The following is a 20,496-nucleotide window of genomic DNA, read 5'->3' as shown; positions in this document are numbered from 1 at the left end:
AATGGCTCGGAACCCACAGGCCAGGGCCCTGTTTTCAGCTGCGCCTCGTCCTCCACCCTCTGGGCACAGCATTAGCCATCTGCACCATCTTCCTCAAATTTAAAAAAGTTTTTATTTTCACATTTCGAAGTTTCTTGGCAACTCAATAAAAGTTTTCCTGGCATGCTGCAGACCCACACCCCCGTGCATGCTTTACAAATGAGGTGGTCTGTGTGCAGGAGGCAGCTGACCCGCACCCCAGGTGAGAGAGGCAGGGTGCCCGCAATGCCCGCCACGCCGCACCAGGCGGGCCCGGCCTGGCAGAGGGACCCTGGCGTCCCAATGCTCTGTCTTAAACTCGCAGCACAGAAGCAAGTTTTCCAAGGACTCCCCATCTTCCAGCTCCTTCCGCACTCTAGGCCCATCTTACTGAAGTCAAACCTTATCTAATGCTAATCCAGATCCCCCCTTTAAAGAAAAGGCAGCTGCTAAGCAACACTTTTCTAATGGTTTGTATTCCAGAATTTTAATCTCCTTTCTCTGAAAGCTAACAATTCAGGACAAGCACCACATCCAACCCCAGGAGCCCCTTCGGAAGCTGCAGAACTGGTCTGGCGAGTCACAGGACCAAGTGTGCCCTTTAGGGCCGTGTGACAACTGTGATGTTTTATGGTTAGCTGTCAACTGTGACAGAAGAGTACACAAAATCCAGATTTCCTTTTGTTCATCAGAAGACAAATAAATATACGATTACCTCACAGAACAGATTGTTAGACCTAGCCACCAAGGGCAGACCAAAGATAAATTTTGAATTCCTCCACTCAGTTACTTTAGGGGTAAAGGTTTAAAATGAATACACTGAACTTGCAGACAGTGTCTTAAAATCTCTTTTTCTATTCCCATCACCTAATAAAACAAAACACAGAAACTCCTGAATACATATTAGCCCCTGCAAATAGCGTGTCATCCATCTGACCCTGACTAGATAAACTAGCGTCACTCATCACGTTAAAATCTGTAACTACTAACAAACAACGTGCTTGTCCAAACTATGTCACTAGCATGTAATATGGGGAACTGCTCTTTCATGCCTACCTTTTGTTTGGTTCCAATGCAGAACAATAAAAAATCACGCATGTAAATGTGACTCACGACAGTAATCTACATGCCCGATTCCTGTGAACAACCTGCACAATTCTTTAAACGCTTTTCTTTCTTCCTATGTTATGGTTTTTGTCATTACATACACAGGAATGTAATTTTAGGTGTTAAATCTAATAATGAAAAGTTGGGGCTTTTTTATTTTGTGTCATCTTTAACACTGAAAGTACCCACACCAAGAAGAGAGTGAACTCAGGATCACAGAAGTGTCAGGAAGCAAAATCCTTGTTTTCAGTTTTTTTTAATGAAATACATTTAAAAATACTGAAAGGATGAAAGGATGAACCCAACAATGTCTCTACTCTGGAAGAGAAATTACTGAAAATACTATTTTTATAAGTCCCTTGCACAATTATTTTTCGAGTCCCTTGTCCTGATGGGAAAGGCTACCGAAATCCCAGGCAAGCAGCGCAAAGCGGAGCACCGGGGGTCTCGGGTGCCCGCCCCCCCCACAGAGTCAGAGGGTCCTGCGCACTCTTCACAGGTGTCAGACATCGAGCTGCCGGCCAACGAGACCAGATATGAGCTGGAATCTGAACACTCAGAAGTACGCAGCAAGAGCTAAAAACTTTGAACCAAGGAGAGACACAAATGCAAAGAAAAGATTTAGAAGGTCTGCCTTTCAGAAACCTCCAAGTGGCAACTCCAGAACCACAAGGATAAAGTGGCCGAACAACTCGAGGTGTAGGTCGACTCGGTTCACCTCCATTCCAGGAGCACCGAACGTGACCTTTCGGGGGCTGTGGGCTTTTCAACCCAGAGAACTTGTACCCCATACACCTGAGCAACAAGAAGGCAACAGGGTGTGGGCTGACTGAGTCCACGCTGCCCTCAGGATTCGGGGCTCCCCCGCAGGATTCAGGGCGCCCTTGCAGTCTTTGTTCTGAGTCCAGCAACAGCAAAGAAGCTGAGTGGGAGGGTGCTGCGGAAAACGAAAACCACTTCTGTGAAGATTACTAGAATATTCGCAATTCTTCAGCATCTCCTCCATGTCTTCGCATGAAGAGGCGACCCCTGAGACACCTCCCTCCTCTGGAAGCATCCCCCCTCTTCCTCCTCCAGACTCGCCAACCAACAGGCCTGGCATCACCTGCAACACAGGCCCAGGCTCCCTGCAGGGCCCACCAAGAACTCGTGTAACAGAGAAAGCAGAAGATGGTGAAGGGTTTGGCTGATGGAACAGTGTGTTATAAGGGCAAAGGCCAATGTCAATGTTTGCCCATTACTGGTAAGTCAACGCACACAGACGGTAGAGGCGTGGGAATGCGGGGCTGAGTCAGACACCGATAAATCACAGGCGAGTTTTCCTCCCTGCGAGTGCAACGTTCCAGCTGAGACAGAGCCCTGTCCTTGACACATACGTATATGCACTTGACCTCGCTGACTAAGCTCCACACTGCCCTTTCGTTCCCTACAAACAAAAAGATGTAAAAACTCCCCAGCGCCACAGTGCGTGCTGACAGCACCCCATCTGCAGCTGCTCAGAAACGCTCCCTTCTCTGTTATCCTTTAGCAGCTGTGTTCTTATCGCTCGGGAGGTTCCCTGCATCCTCCAATGCTTAAGTTATTGGCAAAATTAGCAAAGTCAGCAGAACCCATCTGTAACGTATTCTGGGCAGAGAACAGCCATCGAGAAGAAATGAGGGCAACTTCCAGATGACCCAAATGCTGTGGTGCACCTGATCAAATCACCCCGGGCAGCCTGTCCATCTCTGAAAACACTGTTAAGGGTCATTTATTGCAACCAGGAGTTTGTTCCCCGCTTTGCATTTGTTGGTGGAAAGCAATGCTGGCAAGCCAAGCACTAAGTTCCTTCCCTCGTAGATCTTCATTCAAGAACGTGTACACTCCAGCCCCCGAGGAAAAGAACTGAAGCCCAAAGCTGGAGGCAGTCCCATTGCTCAGGGTGGAAGGCTCTTCTCTTGAACATTTTGGAGGAAGTGGGGCGATGATCACAGCACATCAGGATGTGAGGAGGTGAATCTGAAAGATTCGTGTGTGCTACCACCGCAGTTACTCTGCACAGCCCTGCAAACCCGCGGGGTGACACGAGGGGACCTAGAGCTGGGCCCAGGCATGGTGGCCCCTCTCCACCTCCACACTGCTGGCACCCACAGTGCACGGCCCTGACCCCTTGAGCCCAAAGAGACACATACTCCACTGTCACTTCAAGAGTCTTCCAAAGTGGTGGCAAAGTCTGCTCGAAGATCTTTTGGTGACAGCAGTATAATGTTGGCTCATCAGGAAGGCGTGGACATCACAGAAAGATTTGCCCCATGACTCGTCACTGCCCCTCTCTCAGAGCCAGAGTTGGCCCCCGGACTCCAAAGGAAATGCCTCTGAATGGCACGCAAGCCGCAGCGGCCTGCAGCCACTGGGAAGGTCTGCGGCCCGGAAACTCGGGCGCTGCTCTGGCTCCCAGGTGAAGGATCCCCGTTACTCCCTTCGCCAAGGCCTCTTACACCTTCCATTACAAGTCTGAATTCTAAACAGTGACCAGGTCCTTCACTACGTCTGCGAATGCAAGTCCTATCAGTTACAGAGCCTGCCCAAGATCTCACTGGTATCAGACTCTACCCTCCCTTCCTTCACCCAGACCTAAGCTGCACTTTGAGAAGACAGCACTTCCTCCAATTAAAAAAAAAATCAACTGAGGAAAGTATTGTTAGCAGAGTCACTCCATGTTCAGAATGAGAGTGGCTACGGTCCTCTCATCACCATAACTGGAGTCCCTCCCCAAACGGGGCCTTGCAAAGAGCGCACAGTCTGCATTGGGCGCCTGGGCCTGAGCACCCACCATCTAACAGGCAGCCCCAGTTCCACAGCACTCAGGCGGAGCTCAGGGACAGTCCCCTACATGACAGTCCCAGCGCCCCTGAAGCAGGGGTAGTCAGGCCATTAGGTTCCCCAGAGGAAAGAGCAGACCAGTGCAGACCCTGTGGGGCCTTTAGATGACCTCTCCCAGGGGCTCCCTCCCTCTTCAGCCTGGCTGACAGCAGACATGCCCAGTGGGCTTCCCCTGAGCAGTGAGGCCAAGGCCAAGGCCCAGTGGTGAAAAACAAGTGGGAAGGAGCCTGGGTCCCAGGGGTCATGGGGAGGATAGCAGCCACCTACCCAGACCCAGGGCACGAGACGTCAACTCCTCTCTCGTCTGCACACTGCATTTTGGAGTCTCTTTTAGAGTGAGTAGACTACCCTAACTGATGGAGCCTAAAAGAACAACCTTCACATGCCAACAGCACAGTGATTAGAGGGAAAAACATGGTAAACCGGCACAGCTGGTGAAAACGTGGTGGTTTTACTCATGGCTGGAAGGACTTAGCGACTCGGAACTTCAGTAACAGTGGGCATAGCAATGGGGCGGTTAACTAAGCACGGAATCTTATTATTAAGTCACGTACAATTTTATTTCAATTTTCTAACGTTTTAGGTTCAGTTGGCCAATCTCCTTCACATAGTGTCACAAAACGGAAGCCAGGAAATTTTATTTCAATTAATTATTCAGAGATGCCTTATAAAACTATTTCCCATCAAACTTCTTTTACAAGCTTTTGCAAAAATCAACCACTGCATTTTTTTTTACCTAAAGTTTTCCAAGCAGCACACACCAATATAGACAGGTAATATGTCAGGACCCAGCTCCTCAGGAGTGAGAGATCCTGGCTGGAGCCGCCAGGCAGGTGGGAGCCGGCCCCAGGGCCCGTGTTCGCAGACTAACCAAAACACCTGGTTCTCAGAACGTGAGGGTGGAAAGGAAGAAGAGACCCGGTCAGACAGGACGTGGCCAAACCAGGCCTCACCATCCCATCCCTGCTGGGAAAGGGGAGGATGAGACTTAATCAATATACACAAATACCTAAAAGAAATTGCTTCTTGCATCATTTGACAATATGATCTTTGAAAAGGGTACCTGACCCAGCCAGGTGCAGGCAAAGCTTGGCATTCAAGTATCTCTGCAGGTGCAGGACGAAGTGGAAGAACGTGATGCTGAGCGAAAGTGGCCTCGCACAAGAGCACATACTGCCTGGTTCCACCCACATGAAGTTCAAGAACAGGCACAACTAACAAGGGGGGGAAAGGGGACACGGCTGGCTGGGAAGGGGCTGAGAGAACTTTCTGGGCTATCGGGTTTACCCTCACAGAAGCAGGGGTTCCATGGGTGTGGACATTTGCCTCAACTCATAAAATGGCACCCTTAAAACATATGCATTTTGGTCTATACATCTCACCTGAAAAGAGTTTGAAGCGTTTCAACTTATTTATAATATGCATACTGAAGTGCTCGGCGGTAAAATGTGATGACTGTTACATGTGACTTATTTAGAAATATGTCCAGAAAAATGAACTGATGATGGATGGATGGAGATGGGGAGACTTGTACAAAGCAAATACAGTAAAATGTTAACACTGTAGAATCTGGGTGGTGGGTAAATGGGTGTTCATTACACTCTGTATTCTTTCAACTTGTCTGTATGTTTGAAAATTTCCATGATAAAAAGTTGAGGGAGCCCTGGCTGGTGTAGCTCAGCGGATTGAGTGTGGGCCTGCGAACCAAAGGATCACGGTTCAATTCCCAGTCAGGGCACATGCCTGGGTTGCAGGCCAGTTCCCAGCAGGGAATGCACAAGAGGCAACCACACATTAATATTTCTCCCCCTCTTTTCTTCCCTTCTCCCCTAAAGATAAATAAATAAAATCTTAAAAAAAAAACATTGAGGAAAACGATGATTATGTTGAGATATCTTGCTTTGCTGATTCTCTCAAAGCAATGAAACTCCTGCTTTGATTATTCACAGCAATTGTAAAATAAGTCACTTTTTAAGTCAATCCATCACCAAGTTCTAAATTCCTGAATATAAAGCCTTAAAGCATGTGACCCTGAATTGCAGCTATAACTGGGTGTGCGTGTTCTCCAGACAAAATAATGGTAACCACAGTTAATAATACTTTATTGTGTACTTAAAGGTTAGTAAGAGGGTAGATCTAAAAAGTTCTCACCGTGAAAAAAACACTGTAATTGTGTGTGGTGAGGGATGTTAACCAGACTTACTGTGAGAATATGTACTGTAAGTATCAAATCATTCTGCTGTACACCTGAAACTAATACAATGCCATGTCGATTATATCTCGGTTTTAAAAATCATTTACTTTCTACCTCTGAAGAGTACAAAACATTTCTTCCTTTAGACCTATGACACATTCTGTAACTTTAGGCAAATTACAGTGGGGAAAAAAATCAAACTGAGGATCTTAGATGACGGGCAAGCCAATCACCACTTTGAAAACCGTGTCCACAACGTCTCCTTAGTGTTGCTTTCATCAATCGAATCCAGGTTTGGCAAGAAAGGGAGTGAGCTCTGAGCAGTGCTGGCTGACGCAGGCAGTACCATGACCGAATGAACAAAATGAGCAGCAGGGTGTTGGACTTGTACTTGCTGGCCCACTACCGAGCCAGGAACATGGATGCGCACAAGAGCCACTCAACAAAAACTCACATCCTGACCACTCTCCAAGGCCGACTCTGCTCCCCCTTGTCGTCCAGTGTTTTCCTGAGTGGACCACGGAGTCCCTCATCTGCGGGGATCAGGGCCCGTTGTCCCGGGGTCTCGTTCACACAGGAGTCTTTCCCTGACACACCTGACGCCTGGCCGTCCCGCGGCCAGAGCACTCACAGTAAGCAGGCCAGGAGTTCACGGCCGAATGAGGCAGCCCGCCCCGCCCCACAGTGGGCCTGGCTGCTCAGGCCCTGCTCACGTTCCTGGGTCTGCAGCATGAGGACGTTTGATTCCAGGACAACCAGGAGGTCCCTCCGAGGCCTGAAATGCTATCGGTTGGTTAGATTGCCGACTGTGCCAGGCACTCGCTCAGCTGGGGAACAGGATGGGGATGAAGTGACAAGACCCCGGCCCTCAGGGGCCTCGCACTTACTCCCTTGGGAGTCCCAGAATGCCAGAGTTGAGACATCCTCATTTTAAAACTGGGCTACATTCACTGCCCACCCGACATGCCCTTAGCCCACCTGTTTTCTCCAACAGCACAAAATCCAACTTTGCTCTTCTATATAATGCTCCAACTAGTTCTGAAAAATTATCGTCTGTCTCCTCAGTTTTAATTTCCCAGGAAAGGAGAAGGTGGAAGTTCAGTTTGAAAACCTCTGACGCTCGCAAGCCCAAGCACAGGAAACAAATAAATGCCGTCCTTACACAGCTCCACAGAGGTGGGAGCCTGGAGTCACACTCCTCTCTGTGCCCCCCACACCTGCCAAGTGCTGCAGCATGGAGAGGGGGTGGGGGGGGGCAGACCAGCATGTGTTGATGGAACGGCAGGAAAACTGGAAGGTTAAGGGCAGAGGCTCCTGGAAACACCCTGGGGCCCGGCCCCTCCCATGTGCCCAGCCCCCACCCCGGTGCCGGCTCCAAGGGGAGCTCAGCGCTGTGGTGCCAGGCTCAGAGGATGGATTTAGAAAGCTGCACAGAACCAGACGCAGGGCGACAGCAGCCCTCAGACATCACCCAGATTTAACTGCCCTAAAATTAGCAGTGGGAGCAGAGCGGTTACTGCTAGGATTGCGTCAGAGCTCTTCCGACTGGCCGGCTGCCAGCTTCACACAAATTGCTCGCCTTCCCGACCAGGGAAACAATATTCTGGCATAGAGCCAGCTCAGCATTTCAATGAACGTTCCAATTCCAGCGTCGCTACGAATGTTTTATCATTCAGTGACAAGGTGAACAAAGTCTGCATGGGCTCCACCTGCCAGGGGAGTATTTTCCTTGTTGTAAGCACTTATTCTCTGGGTGAGTGGAGTCCTGTGGATGAATCCGTTTCAATATGTAAATGCCTGAAACTTATTTAGGGACTCACAGGCAACTGGCTTAAACAAAGATCATGCAAATCTAAGCAAAGCATAAATGCAAAACAAAAACTCTTCCGATTTAGAGTACTTCCTCCCATCTTGGCCAGGCCTTTGGAGCTAAAGAAATGTTCTCTGCGTGGTCACGGAGAGCCCCCCACTTCCCAAGGAAGCCTACACAACCCGATTCCACGGGCAGGCCGGGTGCCTGCCGGCGATCACAAAACTTCTCATGGAAAAGAGGCAACCCACTGGCAGAGAGACGGGGCGCATTTTAGGCCAGAACAATAAGCTCATTAGCCCAACCCTGGGCCACCGTTTCCCCCTTTCAGGGGCAGTTGGCTGAATAATTCCACCGTTCCCACATGCATGCACCTTCCTTCCTCCCTCCCTCCTTCCCTCTCTCCTTTCATTCACTCCTTTTGTGATTCACTGAGACGGGCCGCACCTCACAAGGCAGCCATGGGGAAGAAGAAAGAGCCTCAGAGTGGGAGCAAAGAAGCAGGGTTTAAACCCTAGGAACTAAGATGCAGAAAACTACATGTTCTCTCTCATTAAACCTCGGTTTCTGCATCAATAAAGCTTCTCTCTTACAAAAACATAAATGAGAGCTCAACACAATAGCTGTTCTTAAATTTACCTTGGAAATTATCTCTCCTAAGTTTTTTACTGTTTCTAAGTCAAAAACATCGGCCTCCTTCCCTCACTCTTATCATCATCTAAAACTTTTTAAATAGGAAAATGGATCAATTATTCCATTGAAATGATTACAATAACACTCAGGTAAACAATCGGCTTGATCAGTTAGGTGATTTTACTGTTACTTAGGCTAGTCTCTCAGCCTTGCCTACAGCTCCCACCATATTTTACCTCAGTACACAGATTTCAACAAAGAGGAGTTAGCATGCTACCCCTAAACTCACGTATTACAGGCATTAGTACATCAGCATACCAAGGATAAAAGATTCCACCTGTAAGATTAAACCATAGTTAATGAGCACCTACTATATCTGGGGCATAAATAAGTAGTATTCTACTGTCCTTTGCTATCTTAAATTAAAAGTGACCACTCAGTACAGGTGCACTATATACTATTGACGGCTTTTTTCAAATCATTATTTCCTGTACAAACTATCAGAGCTCATGGGCTGAGAGGTAAGACTGCAGGGAACGTTGCACAATCCAGAAATCATCTGCAACCCCCTTTATTAACGAGCCCAAACCAGGGCTTTGAGGGGAACTGAAGCCCACCTGACTCTGACAAGGCTGTGTGTGCAGTTGTCAGCTGGGACCAGGCTTTGAAGCCTGGGACGGCTTCATGCATACCTGCACGTGAAGGCGAGGTGGCTCTCGCTGCTGCCCCGGGCACCCAGTCCCCCCGGAACCCAGTCCCCCCGGAACTACGCCCTCTGACGGGCTCCAAGGCTCTGATGGAACAGAGGGGTCTCTGCTGTGATTACCGTCTTCGGAAATGCCATTTGGATGGTTCAGTATCAGAGATGAGTCACAGGTCATTTCAAATAACCCGGAAAAGGCATAAAACGAGGTCCTTCAGTTAGATCATTTACAACAGAAAGAGAACTTTATGGCAACACTGCTTAGTTCAACAGAAGCCTAGGCACACAGCGCTGCCCTGTGCAAACGACAGCTCTCCATCGTCCCTGGAACAAATATTTGCTCGCTAAGAGCCTGCTGCACAGCAAGAAACGCAGGAGTACGGGGCTGCAGCCATGAGTCTGAGACGTCCCTGGCCAAAGGACACTTGTGCTTCTACTGAGGTGCGGCAACAGGTGGACACACAAAACCAACAGACGATAAAGGCAGGCGGTGGTAAGTGCTGCAGATTACAACCGGCATCACAGGGGGAGGGGGAGGGCAGGCCAGGCGTGCTAGTTCAGCCCATGGCTGCAGGTCACAGTGCCATGGCTTGACCCTCCCGGGCCACAGACTCTCCAAAGACGCTGGGACCCCTCGCCTCCCTGGCACCGGGAGCTGCTGTGGGATGCAGTTCCAGCCAGGAACACACCAGCAGAACTACCCTACTGAACAGCACTGATGAGCTATGTCCTTCTACCCTGATCCTGGGTTGGTGTCAGCTGTGTGTGAGAATCTGCTGCTTCTTAAACAGCTGAGTTCCACTAGAAACGCTCCCAGCATGGTGTCCCCCATTATGTTATCCCCCTGCCCCCAAATATGAAACCTCAAACTAAGCAACCCACAACCTGTTCTGGAAGAAAACAGGCCGATATAAAACATCCTCGGGAAAATGAACACAGTCACCACGGGTATATTTGGCGCTTCCCTCACGAGACTCCTGCAAGCCCCTAGAAGTTGCTTTTAAAACGTCACGACCTCTAAACAGAGAGGGTGGAAGAGCAGGGGTCTCCAGACCGGGGCCTCACATCTCACAGGGCGACAAACGCGCCCTGGGTACAAAAGAAAACACCCCACCTTCTATTTTTTAGTATCACCCTTCTTAAAATTTATAACTTTGTGTTTTATAATGTCCACATTTTAGCGTGGTGAAGTTATACACATACATGTAACATGTGCGTATACACAAACATGTGTGCAAATATAAGAACATACGCAGACATGCAGATTCAGGTACTGAGATGGGTGATTTTGATACGGGGGATGCAGAGTGGAGAAGTTCAGAGGCCCCATGGCAAGGACATACTTAATGGCTCTCTGGATTAAGGCATTAAACACATGAAACAACAGCTTCATCCCGTGTGAAGGATCAAAAGTATTTCTTGAGAGCCCTGGCTGGTGTAGCTCAGTGGATTGAGCGCGGGCCTGCGAACCTGAGTATCGCAGTTCGATTCCCAGTAAGGGCACATGCCTGGGTTGCAGGCCGGTTCCCAGCAGGGGACGCAGGAGAGGCAACCATATATTGATATTTCTCTCCCTCTCTCCTTCCCTTTCCCTCTGAAGATAAATAAATAAAATCTTTAAAAAAAAGTATTTCTTCAAATTCAGAAACATCAGCACAAGAGCTAGTGCCGGACCCTGTGAGTACCGCTGCTCAACACAGAGCCAGACCCGAGGCCAACACAGGCCAAGAAGGCAGAGAGAGCACCCGGGACACCGTCCAGGCCAGGCCTCCCCGGAGGGGCCGTTGCAGCACCCACTTGGTTTGAAGCTGAAGACCTTGGAGACCCTGTAGGCTCAGAACCATTTCTGCATCCTCTAAGGAATTTACATTAGGAGCCTGGCCCACAATAAGAGTTATCACCAGAAGTAACTTTTTATGGCCGACTACAGAGCAGGACAAGCCTCTAACTCCTGAGAGTCTGTTCTTCCTCTTGTCCTAAGGATGACCTTCCTCTGCTCCGATGCCCCCGGGGGCCTCGCCTTGTCCTTCGTTCTGTATGTCGCATACACGTCACTTTTCCCTTCTGTCTCGGACTCTCTCCCGTATGTGGGGTTCCCACAGGTACATATGTAATTGCATTTGCCTATTTTTTCTCGTTAATCTAACGTGCCTCCTGTACATGTAACTATCAGACCAGCCAAAAGAACCTTCGAGGGGAGACGGAAGCCTCTCCCTCCCCCTACATGGCTGACAAAGGCTACTGTGCCCCAAAGTATGGGGTTGGCCAAAAAGTCCGTTTCATTTTTTCTGGAAAATATAAGACATATTTTTCATTTTTACCAATAACTTTATTGATTTGGATATTTGGAGTGTGTCGGCTATCTCCCACTACTGGCTTCCAGTGGGTAGAGGCCAGGGGTGCTGCTAAACATCTTCCAGTGCACAAGACAGCCGCACAGCAAAGAATTATTTGGCCAAAGTGTCGATAGTACCAAGAAATGTCACAAACCACTTCTGACACATTCGATCAGTCACAGCATCTTCTCCATACACTACACGCATCTTTTTTTTTTTTTTGCATTTTGGTTTCATCTTTACTTTTCTTGAAATAATAAAGCATAATAGGCCAAAAATGTTGTGTATCTTCTTCCACCTTCAATATTAAAATGGCTGCACAAAAATTCACCAATATTGATAAGCTTTTTCTCTAATGCATACTGATATGACAGTTGTCACAATACAATCTAACAAAATTGTTTCAAATGCAGTTAAAGACAACTAAGCAAGCACTAGTAGAGCCATCGTGTGGAAAAAACTAAGTGAACTTTCTGGCTGACATAATATCAGAAATCTTAAAAGTCTACACAATAATTTTACTGTGGCATACCTAAGTTTTTACTCACCCAAGAGTTCTAACTTCCCAAAGAAACAACCTTTAACACTGGCTCTTTACCCAGTTTATTTTACTTAAGAACAATTGAACAGTTGCTCTGGACTACTTTGAGTTCTCCAACAGCTCAACTAACTGGGAGCTCCTTCCAGCAGGTTTAGCAACCGTGGAAAAGTGAACACAATGGAATAAACCACTTGGCAGCGCTGGGGAGGCCCCTGTGGCTGTGTGTTTATTTGTGCATCAGGAAGAGAAGAGTATCAACTAATTAAAACACCAGGAAAATGAGGAAAAATTATGATTCCCTTCCCCAATATCTGCAAACAACTCAAAATAAAGACATGTGATCCTGCAAAAATAAGTTTAACAAAGTCCAATATTCTGGGGTTTTTTTCCACAATCTTTTCAGTGCCTAAGACCTTGCCAGAGTGTCACAGGTCACAGGGTGACCCTACACGTTCAGACAGTCATTAAATATTTCTCAATCACCAAGCAAGCACACAGTACAGTTCCAGTCACCAGGGACACACGAAATTTGACCTCACTTCCTTCTTAGAATAACTCGGTCAGTAGAACCGGCAGAGGAGGAGTGGTGTGGACTTGCAGCAAACCCGTGTGGAGCAGGTGGAGATACAGACTAGTTATAAAATACTAAGCACATTAATGCTGTACTGTAACCAAAGGAATGTGACTCCTTGTAAACCTGGAAGGAAGCTTCCAGAGACATGATTCATGGTTCAGCCAGTTTAACGATTTATCACCAACTGAGGTAAAGATATAAAGAGCAGTCTGATCTTCTGGGCAGGCAGCAGTTCTGTGGGAGGGCAGGCAAAGGTGCTACATAAGAGAATCAAAACTCCAAAAACCGTGGGAAGAGCAAGCAAAAATGCAGCAAAATGTGGTACAGTGCGTGTCAGGCCCCGCAAGGAGACTGGCACAGGAAGGGCAGACCAGGCTCAGGGACAGCACGTGGGTGAGGCCTCGGGGCTCGGTGAAGAGCAAACTCACCAAGTGAGAGCAGCATGGGCACCGGAAAACAGATGCAGATTTGGACTGCAGTGCAGGTGGGGCACGCCTGGCAGGAAGGGCAGCCTGCCCGCTCGACAGGGGCTGTGAGAGAACGCTTCGGCACCCTGCCCGACGGTGACAGGCACTGTTCAGTGAGGGACTGAAACACCTCTATGGAAAGGTTTGCCCTTCGGACCACCAGGGAACAGGATTCCAATAAGGAGGTGGAATTGGATTTCAATTGTATAGACACAAGACACTTTCTGGTGGTCAACAGCATCGGAAAGGTGGGGGCTGGCCTTCCTGGCAATGTCCAGGTGTTGATGGGAGACTTTCTGCCCACTGTGTGAGCATAAAGGGATCCGAGCATCAAAGAAGGGTTAGCTGAGCCAGTCAGTGACTCCCACGCCCTGGTACTTAGTGCAATTTTCACTGGCCCAACAAAAGGCAAAAGTGTCTGTGTGTGGGCTGGTACACAAACGTGTGTGGGGAGAACACACACAAGTGCGTACAGGGGTACTAGCACACATGTGTGGGGGGGACGTGCGCGCACACGCATGCGGGATACCTGCGCATGCGTGGAGCCAACCTTAACAAACGTGCTCTCTGAAGGGGAAGGACAACCCTCTACTCTGAGGGCAGGCATATCCCTCCTTTGGGGAGCGGGGGTGGCAGGGTAGGACTTACAAAGCCACGTTACACAACTTTAACTGCCAAATCATGACGCACTGATAATTGTCCTGCTACATTCCATAAACGTAAAGCTCTGGGAGAGGGGCTAAAATTAAAAGTGGCTGCTGTGTTAATTGTCAAGTAGCAACGTCACATACTGACAGATACGGCCATCACTAAAACTTGCTTTTGTTTTCGCTTTTAAGTTCAAGGATGAAAACAAAAAGTAGAGGGGTAACTGAACAATAACCCTAAAGCCCTTCCTGGTACAGGGACGTTATGACAAGACTCCACTTTTCTCAACCACATCTTTTCTTCTGTCCTCTCGTGGAAGTTAGCTATACCATGTCGTACATGTGTTAAAAAAAAAAAAACAGAACAAGGATTGGGTTACACCAAATACCAAATCTCTCCAGAAAGAGAGCCTCTACTGCGGATCAGATCTGGCTTCCTAAAACCACTCTCTGGAACCGAAGTTTATGAACCAAGTTTGGACAGGATCAAAATGGTTTATCTCAAGTTTGGAGCATGTTCAGTTCCGATCACACTCTTATCCCTCCCTTAAAAGTCAATGTGACTGGAACAGAAAAGCAATTTCTGAATCAATGATTTCAGGGTAAGTCAAGTAAGCTACAACTCTCATTAACGTTCATATACAAGCTTACTATACGCCAAAGAAAGACCCGCTCATGAGGAAATGTACATTATCTCAATCGTTTGCTCGCTGTCATTACACTAACACATTTATTTGAAATGTTTAAAGAAACCTAAAATTTTGGTGCTGAAGGAGATCATGGAACTATTTCATCCAAACTCATTTGCGACAGGTAGCAGGGTCAGGAAATGGGAGTTTCTTGCCCTTTTTGCCCAGGTGCTCTTTCTAGTCCACCACCCTGCAAGGCAATTAGTTACCCTAAATAGAAGCAGAAGATCTGGAATATGGGTTCCTATATTCTTTAGGACTGTACTGCATATTTCATTCAAGTTCAAAACAAACACAAACCTCTGCATTTCAGTTCATAGTAACAGTCTAAATTTTCTTCAAAGTCAGTGTGTCTTTGAAAGGAGCTGCAGTGCTAAACTCCCACCATGAGTAGATCGTAAACTCAAAGACTCAATGTCTCCCACAATCTAAAAACAGAAGACGACCCTGCATTTACCATTACGGCTGGGGGATAGGATGCTATATCCACATACGCGCACAGTTCTTTGCAAAGCCCTCAGTAAATGAGCAATCCCTTTTAAAGCGACTTTTGAGGACCAAACACAGCACTTTCAAACCAGTGTCAATTTCCAGACAATTGCCCTTTCAGACAGCTCACTAGTATTTCCTCACTTTCAAGGACAGATAGATTTTCAAAATGAGTAAGCCATTACCACTTTTGCCTCAGGTAAAAAGATCCCTCAAGGTAGACAGGTGTTTTACTAAGCTGGAGTATCAAAAACTCTTCAAAATACCATTTCAGTCCTGGGGGGGAGGGGGCGAGGGGAGAGCTTACTAACCCACATTATGTGGCTTTAAATGCCAGATCATGATGCTCTGATAATTCTCCCATTACATTTCATACCCGTAAAGCCCTTCGAGAAAGGCTAAAATTTAACAACACGAAAAGCAAAAGCATTTGATGGAAAATATACACTTAGACCAGCCAGAGAAAACCGGCAGCTTCACCTCCATTCCTACCATTTATCTCCCGCTTTCTTTTCTTGCCTGAAGGCTTACACTGGTTCTTATCCAAGTTCGCTTCACCCCATCTATAGGCAGCACGTGGGTACTGATAAAAGCTGTTTCTAACTTGATTTTCTATTTCCCAGATGTTCGCTACGAGAGTTTTTTCTTCAGCTATTTATGAATACGCTCTGATTTAGAACACACAAATTCGGGATGTTATGTTTTAAGCTGAGCAAGACACACAATAAAGGACAGCTATAAAGATAATTTCAAGATATTTCTCCAGCTTATAAATACGTGTGCCTACCTAGACAAGATTTGGACAGGCAGCGATGGTCTCACTTAAAAAAAAAAATAAAGCACTTGAAAGACACAACGGAGAACATGCTGCTGCTGAAACGGCCCACTGCAGGCTACTGGGCTTCTCTTAAAGGGGCTGTGCTTAAAAATGAAAAGCCAACCAACTACTAGCTGGGAAAAAAGAAAGGTGTTCCTAACATAACCCTTGCTATCAATCAGGCGTATATACTTCAACTACGCCACTTCCCCAAAAGCATCAATGGAAGTTTTAGCCAGAATCAATGCTGTTTGCACCCAAAAACTCAAGAAAGATTGTTCTTTCCCATGAAAAAATTCTTGCATACCTCTACCAATCACAACGTGAACTACAAAATCAAGTGGTGTAGGAACATCGAAGGTGCAAATGCCCTCTGAAGAGACTTACAAATCTCACCAGACAACTTTGAATTCTTCAAATACATCAAAACATGAGATGGACATTTTAAATTTGTGGCTAGCCACAGTCACCGAGTTGTCTCTTCAAATACATCTTTAGGAGAGCAGAAATAATGGGCCACCTTTTGATAACTAAATAAATATTGATTTACAGGGAAGTAACCTGCGTCAAGGAAAGTGAGTGCTGGACTTTTGCCCCTCCCTTACTAATTGGAAAACTGGAAACATTAAGACCTGGTTGTGAACAGGCAACCCTGAAGCCCAGTTCACTAAACGCCTGTCATAAGAAAGCCATCTAGTGTTAACATTTAGAAGTGAAAACTGCAGACAAAAGAGGCAAAGAAAGAGATATTTGAGTGACTATTTTGAACTTACTGAGCAAACCTATTAGAATCACCAAGGTTCTTTGTTTAAAAAAAAAAAAAAGAAAGAAAGAAAAAGAAAAAGCCACCCTTATTCAAACCAAGTCTAAGGCTGAGCAAAATTCAAAATCTCTGCAATTTTATTTGAAACCCCAATCCTGCCTGGTGGCCACAATCCTGTGCCCAGTCCACTTGATGTTTTCAGTGCGCGCGCTGGAGTCATCTCGGGCTGAATTAATTTAACCGAAGCAGGTTAATGATGACAAATACCTCCCAGAGGGGCAATGCCAACTTGTTTTCCTTCCCGAGGAGCCTCGGCTCCCGCTCCGAAAGGACGAACCGGAATTGATTCCCCGGACTTGCCGCACGTAGAAAATTCACGGTAGGTGCCCCTGGGGATACTCCCAGGACACGGCCCAACTAGCTTTGATAGCGCGGGGAACCGAACGGGACCGAGAGCGGAGGACGCGGCGAACCCCCGCGCCTGGACAGCGGCAGAGGATCTAACTCCGAAGGAAGGTCGCCCCGAGTGAGAGGGTTGCCGGCCGCTCGGGGGTCCTCCTACAAAAGGGGACCGGGCGCGGCGGGGGCTCGGGCACCACCTCCCGGGAGTCACCCGCGGCAAGTTCGGCAACAGCCCCGCCCGCCCGGGCGCCGCTGCACGGCGTCGGGCAACCTTTCATCTCTTCTCGGAGGTCAGTCACAGAGGAGTCGCCGGACACCCAGAGGGGGTCCTCATTAGTGTGCGTGTCACCCAGACGGAAATAACCTTTCAGCCGATCCGCAACTTTGAGAGAACGAACCTTGGCGGCTCCGCTTCCACCGCGCTGGGGAGCGCGGGCGCGTCAGCGAGCCGGACCGCGGCGCCTGAGCCCCCCGGACTCCCCGAGCGCCCCGCCGTCAGCTCCCCCCCCGGGGCGGCCCCTCACCGCGGGACAATTCACCGCCCAGAGGGTCCCCCGACACCACCCTCAGGGGCCCGTCCGCTCGCTCGACACGCACCTCCGAGACGCGGTCCGCCGGGACCGGCTACAGCTTGCGAGCGCGCGGCGACTACCGGGGCCGCAGCCTGGCCGCCCGCCGCCCCGCTCTGCCCATCGGCTCTGACTCTGCCCGCACCGGGCTCCAGGCGAAGGAGGCCGGACCCGCCGGCTACGCTGGAGCTGTTGGCCTGCGCTCAGGCGGGCGGCCGGCCGCGGAGGGCGCGCGGCGCAGCTCCTCCTCCGCCGCCGCCGTCCGCGTCCTCCTCGAGCTCCGCCGACTCTTCCCGGGCTCCGGGTCTGCTGCGCCGGCTCCGGACGCCGCCGCCCGCGGCCCGGAGGCGCCGCCCCCCGCCCGCGCCGCCACCTCTCATTGGCCGCCGCCTGCAGGCCCCCTCGGCCCCGCCCCGCGATTGGGCGCTGGCTCCGTCCGTCCCGGAGGCTCGCGGGCTCGGTGCGCAGCCCGGGCGCTGTTCCCAGGCCCGGGTGCGCGGGAGCGGCGGCAACCCTAAGGGCTCGGTTCCCTTCCCAGGAGGCGGCTGAGGTCTCGGGAGGGATGCAGCCTACCTGGGCCCGCCTACTGGGAAACCGTCCTGCTCAGGACTCCTCGCCTCTCTGGCAGAGAGAAGCGAACCCCCGAAGCAGGCTCCGAGTCGCCCCCTGCGCTGTCGCGACCCCAACCAGGCCTCCACTCAGAAGTTGGGAGAATCGCGCCCTCCGGACGCCCGGGTCCACGGGCCGAGAAGCCTTGAGTGTCGGCGGCCGAGCAGCGTCCCGCAGCCGCGGGCGCTGCGCAGGCACCTGCCTTGGACGCTGCAGAGTCGCCACATCCGTGTTCATTACGAGACACCAGAGGAGCAGACCCTGCCACGCGCCAGCCTCGCGGACGCCCGAAACCACCGAGGCGGTACCCCTACCTTGTGCCAGCTCCGGGGACACGGTGGGGCTCCCAGACCTCCCAGGCAGTGCTGTACTGTCCTGCGCCCGGTGGCCGGAGTGGGACGTTGCATAGAGAATCGCATAAATAGAACTTTAGAATGAGCTTCGGTGGGTGGCGACGCTCTGGAGCCGAGACCTTTCGGAGTCAGGAAGGAGACTGAGAGGCTCGCAGTCCGGGCGCCCGGGCCCAGCCCGGGCGCCACCCCGCCCTCCAGGCAGGCCTCAACCCCAGGGACAAATGCTCTTGGGTTTCTGTCCCCAAGAGGAGGAACCGAGCGTGTTATACCCATCTTCTCTATTTTCCCAGAAGATGTGTATGACCCAGGAGGAAGCATTACCTGAAACCGTTCGTGTAAATTGTTCCGTAGGTGCTGGTTGCTGAAAGATTAAGAATCTCAGGAGATTCTTTTAAACTAGACTGGAGTTGACTGCCTAAAAGGTACGGGGGGGGGGGGGGGGGGCGTCACAGCCTACGGGAAGGAACAGACTGATGCAGGTAGCTGCTCACTTACCTTCCAGCCCCACCATGGGCTTCCTGAGCTGGTTTATGGCAGGCACAGCTGAGCTTCCCAGGCTGCATTCAGGGTTTTCAGTTCCTCCCTTTATAGAGGCAGAATTCTTCCTGGGGAGATAATGTCTGTACTTCCCTATCACAAACACGCCCCAGAACATAACTGAAACGTAAGAGGCCATCCCTCCAGGATCTAAAGCTTCTCACATTCTATAATATTCTCTCTGTCTTTGTGAAATATGTGGGTATAATTTGTAGAAATGGATATAATAAAACCTGTCAGAGAGCAATACAATGATATGGCAAAATTCCTGCATTCTCTAGGTTCGGATGGGCTTCCCAACTGTCCCCTCATTCTCAGCATTTACAAGATTGTTATTTATTCTTTCAACAGTTAATGGCGATCCTGTGATGTTCCAGAAGGTGCTGGGTGCTGGGGATATAAAACTGCACAGGGTGTAGACCGTGCTGCCCAGGAGCTCGCTGCAGCTCTGAACAAAATCCCACCGGGGCAGCCACGGAGGGACATGCGTCCCTCCACACATACTTTCACAGTACTCTCGCTTCACATAATGGCACATGTCCTTGTCTTTCCCGCCGTTCTGTCACGAGGGCCACAAGAAAAGAGCTACATCTCCCCCTGGGTTTTGACTCTTAATACAGTGACTGCCTGAGTCAGCAGATTGTCCCAGATTGTCCCTGAGGTGGCTCTTGCTGCTGCAGCTACAACAGTGCGTTCCTTGATGTCCCATACACAATGATCTTCAAAGGAAGTCCGGCCGGACACCGTCCATGAGGACATTAGCCACAGTTCTCTTCCTCTCCCTACTGACCACTCTCTTCCTGGGTTTTGAAAACTGAATCCGAAATATCCAAAATCCTTTGGCTACTATCAAAGTTGGCAGCATTTTTTAAAAGTCCATGAGAATTTCTGACTTTCCCAGCCCCCGGGTCATGCAACCCTCCCTCAACAGAATGTTCCAGGCCTCAGCAAATATACTGAGCTCCTTTGTGGTGCCTGGTCAAAGCTGGACAATGGCCATCTGGCCCCGGGTGAGGCCCACAGAGCGTCTGCCTAGTGGCAGACTGTGAGAGATTTTCAGCAAAGTTTAGGAATGATTTTGGATCTTCCTCGCCAAGTAAAATATCCTAGAAATACTGTTAGATGTAATGCTTGTGCCTTTCCTCACTGGCCTTTGTAGGGAAGAGTAAACAGGGTAGAGACTGAAATTGCAGCAACTGTTAAGATCATCGGTTTATCAATTTGGCCTTAAGATAGATATCTGATGAAAAAAACTTTTTTTCTGTTAAGGCCATACATGTCACCAAAGTTTTAAAGAAAAAAAATATCAACTCTGAAATGAACAACCGTTTGGGCCTAAAAGCTTGAGTGGGCCTTCACGTGCCTATTTCTGACTT

The 20,496-nt window shown here is 49.3% G+C and overlaps 2 protein-coding genes across 6 annotated transcripts in view; one reads left to right on the top strand and one right to left on the bottom strand.

Annotated features, from left to right (window-relative positions):
• The window catches only part of SIPA1L2 (signal induced proliferation associated 1 like 2), a 186,136-nt gene extending 166,967 nt beyond the window's left edge, over positions 1 to 19,169 (bottom strand). For 3 of the 5 annotated variants that reach the window (XM_053667307.1, XM_037136744.2, XM_037136747.2), the window contains exon 1: positions 17,650 to 17,913. The gene's annotated coding sequence lies outside the window, so the exon portion shown is untranslated. Of the gene's footprint in view, positions 1 to 17,649; positions 17,914 to 18,544; positions 18,649 to 19,078 lie in introns of those variants that run through there. The other 2 variants (XM_037136745.2, XM_037136746.2) reach the window with 2 other exon arrangements.
• LOC128627764 (putative HTLV-1-related endogenous sequence) lies at positions 1,517 to 18,139 on the top strand. The gene is made up of 2 exons (XM_053667308.1): positions 1,517 to 1,687; positions 17,552 to 18,139. Exons 1-2 carry the CDS (start codon positions 1,517 to 1,519, stop codon positions 18,137 to 18,139), a joined length of 759 nt encoding a protein of 252 aa, XP_053523283.1.
• Positions 19,170 to 20,496: the final 1,327 nt, after the last annotated feature.

Source organism: Artibeus jamaicensis, unplaced genomic scaffold (genome assembly GCF_021234435.1).
Source record: "Artibeus jamaicensis isolate MK-2021 breed Jamaican fruit bat unplaced genomic scaffold, CSHL_Jam_final contig_467, whole genome shotgun sequence".
Taxonomy (NCBI): Eukaryota; Metazoa; Chordata; class Mammalia; order Chiroptera; family Phyllostomidae; genus Artibeus; species Artibeus jamaicensis.
This window is presented reverse-complemented; position numbering and strand designations above follow the sequence as displayed.